We start from the raw sequence: 872 nt of genomic DNA, 5'->3' as shown, positions 1-872 counted from the left end.
TGTAGATGTACACAATATGCAAACATAAAATATATATATATATATATATATACAATATAGATAATATATATACATAATATATATATAAATATATTATATATAATATAGATGCATGCATTGATGAGTGGACCACTGGTCTATTTGTGTCTGACCAGCTGCCCAGCGCGTTGATCGTTGCTCGCTAATTCTCTGATGAATCTCCCGCTAACCCAAACAACACGAGGAGGGGCTTTAAGTCTTAGGCGTCGAGGTGCTAAGCAAGGGGTGCCTGCTGCTGCTGCTGCTGCTGCTGCAGCCTTTGCTGCTGCACGCGCTGCTGCTCCTCCTGCTGCTCCTCCTCCTGCTGCAGTTGCTGCACCTGCTGTTGCTGCTGCTGCACCTACTGCTGCTGCTGTTGTTGCTGCTGCTGCTGCTGAATTGCTACATATAGGACCAGCATTTGGGTTTGAAGCTGCTGCTGCTGCTGGGTTTATTGCTGCTGCGTTGTTGTAAGTGTATATACACCTGGAAGAAGAAGAAAGAAGGCGGTGCAGATTATTTCTACGAGTTGGAGATGGAGACGGATCAAAGCCGCTGCTGTCTGCTCCTGAAGCGCTGTCTGTGTCTGTTGCTGATTGACCACTGGTCCTGCTTACACCCTGTGCATCTGAAAGCAAATATACTTCACCCCATTCACGACTGAAGCGAGAGCCCGGCATGCGCTCCTCTTCCTCCTGCTGCTCCTGTTGCTGCTGCACCTCCTCCTGTTGCTGTCCTTGCTCCTGCTGCTGTTGCTGCTGCTCTTCTGGATGCGGGTTCTCATCTTGCTGCTGCTGCTGCTGCTGTTGCTGCTCATCGCTAGAGTCCTGATCTTCCTGAGAAAGTTGCTGCAT

General features: G+C 48.9%; 1 protein-coding gene across 1 annotated transcript; it reads right to left on the bottom strand.

Annotated features, from left to right (window-relative positions):
• Positions 1-137: 137 nt before the first annotated feature.
• EAH_00025940 (hypothetical protein) lies at positions 138-872 on the bottom strand (the record flags this gene model as incomplete). Its single annotated transcript, XM_013396581.1, has 1 exon — positions 138-872. One exon carries the CDS (start codon positions 870-872, stop codon positions 138-140), a length of 735 nt encoding a protein of 244 aa, XP_013252035.1.

Source organism: Eimeria acervulina, genomic scaffold (assembly GCF_000499425.1).
Source record: "Eimeria acervulina Houghton genomic scaffold, Eah_scaff214, whole genome shotgun sequence".
Taxonomy (NCBI): domain Eukaryota; phylum Apicomplexa; class Conoidasida; order Eucoccidiorida; family Eimeriidae; genus Eimeria; species Eimeria acervulina.
This window is presented reverse-complemented; position numbering and strand designations above follow the sequence as displayed.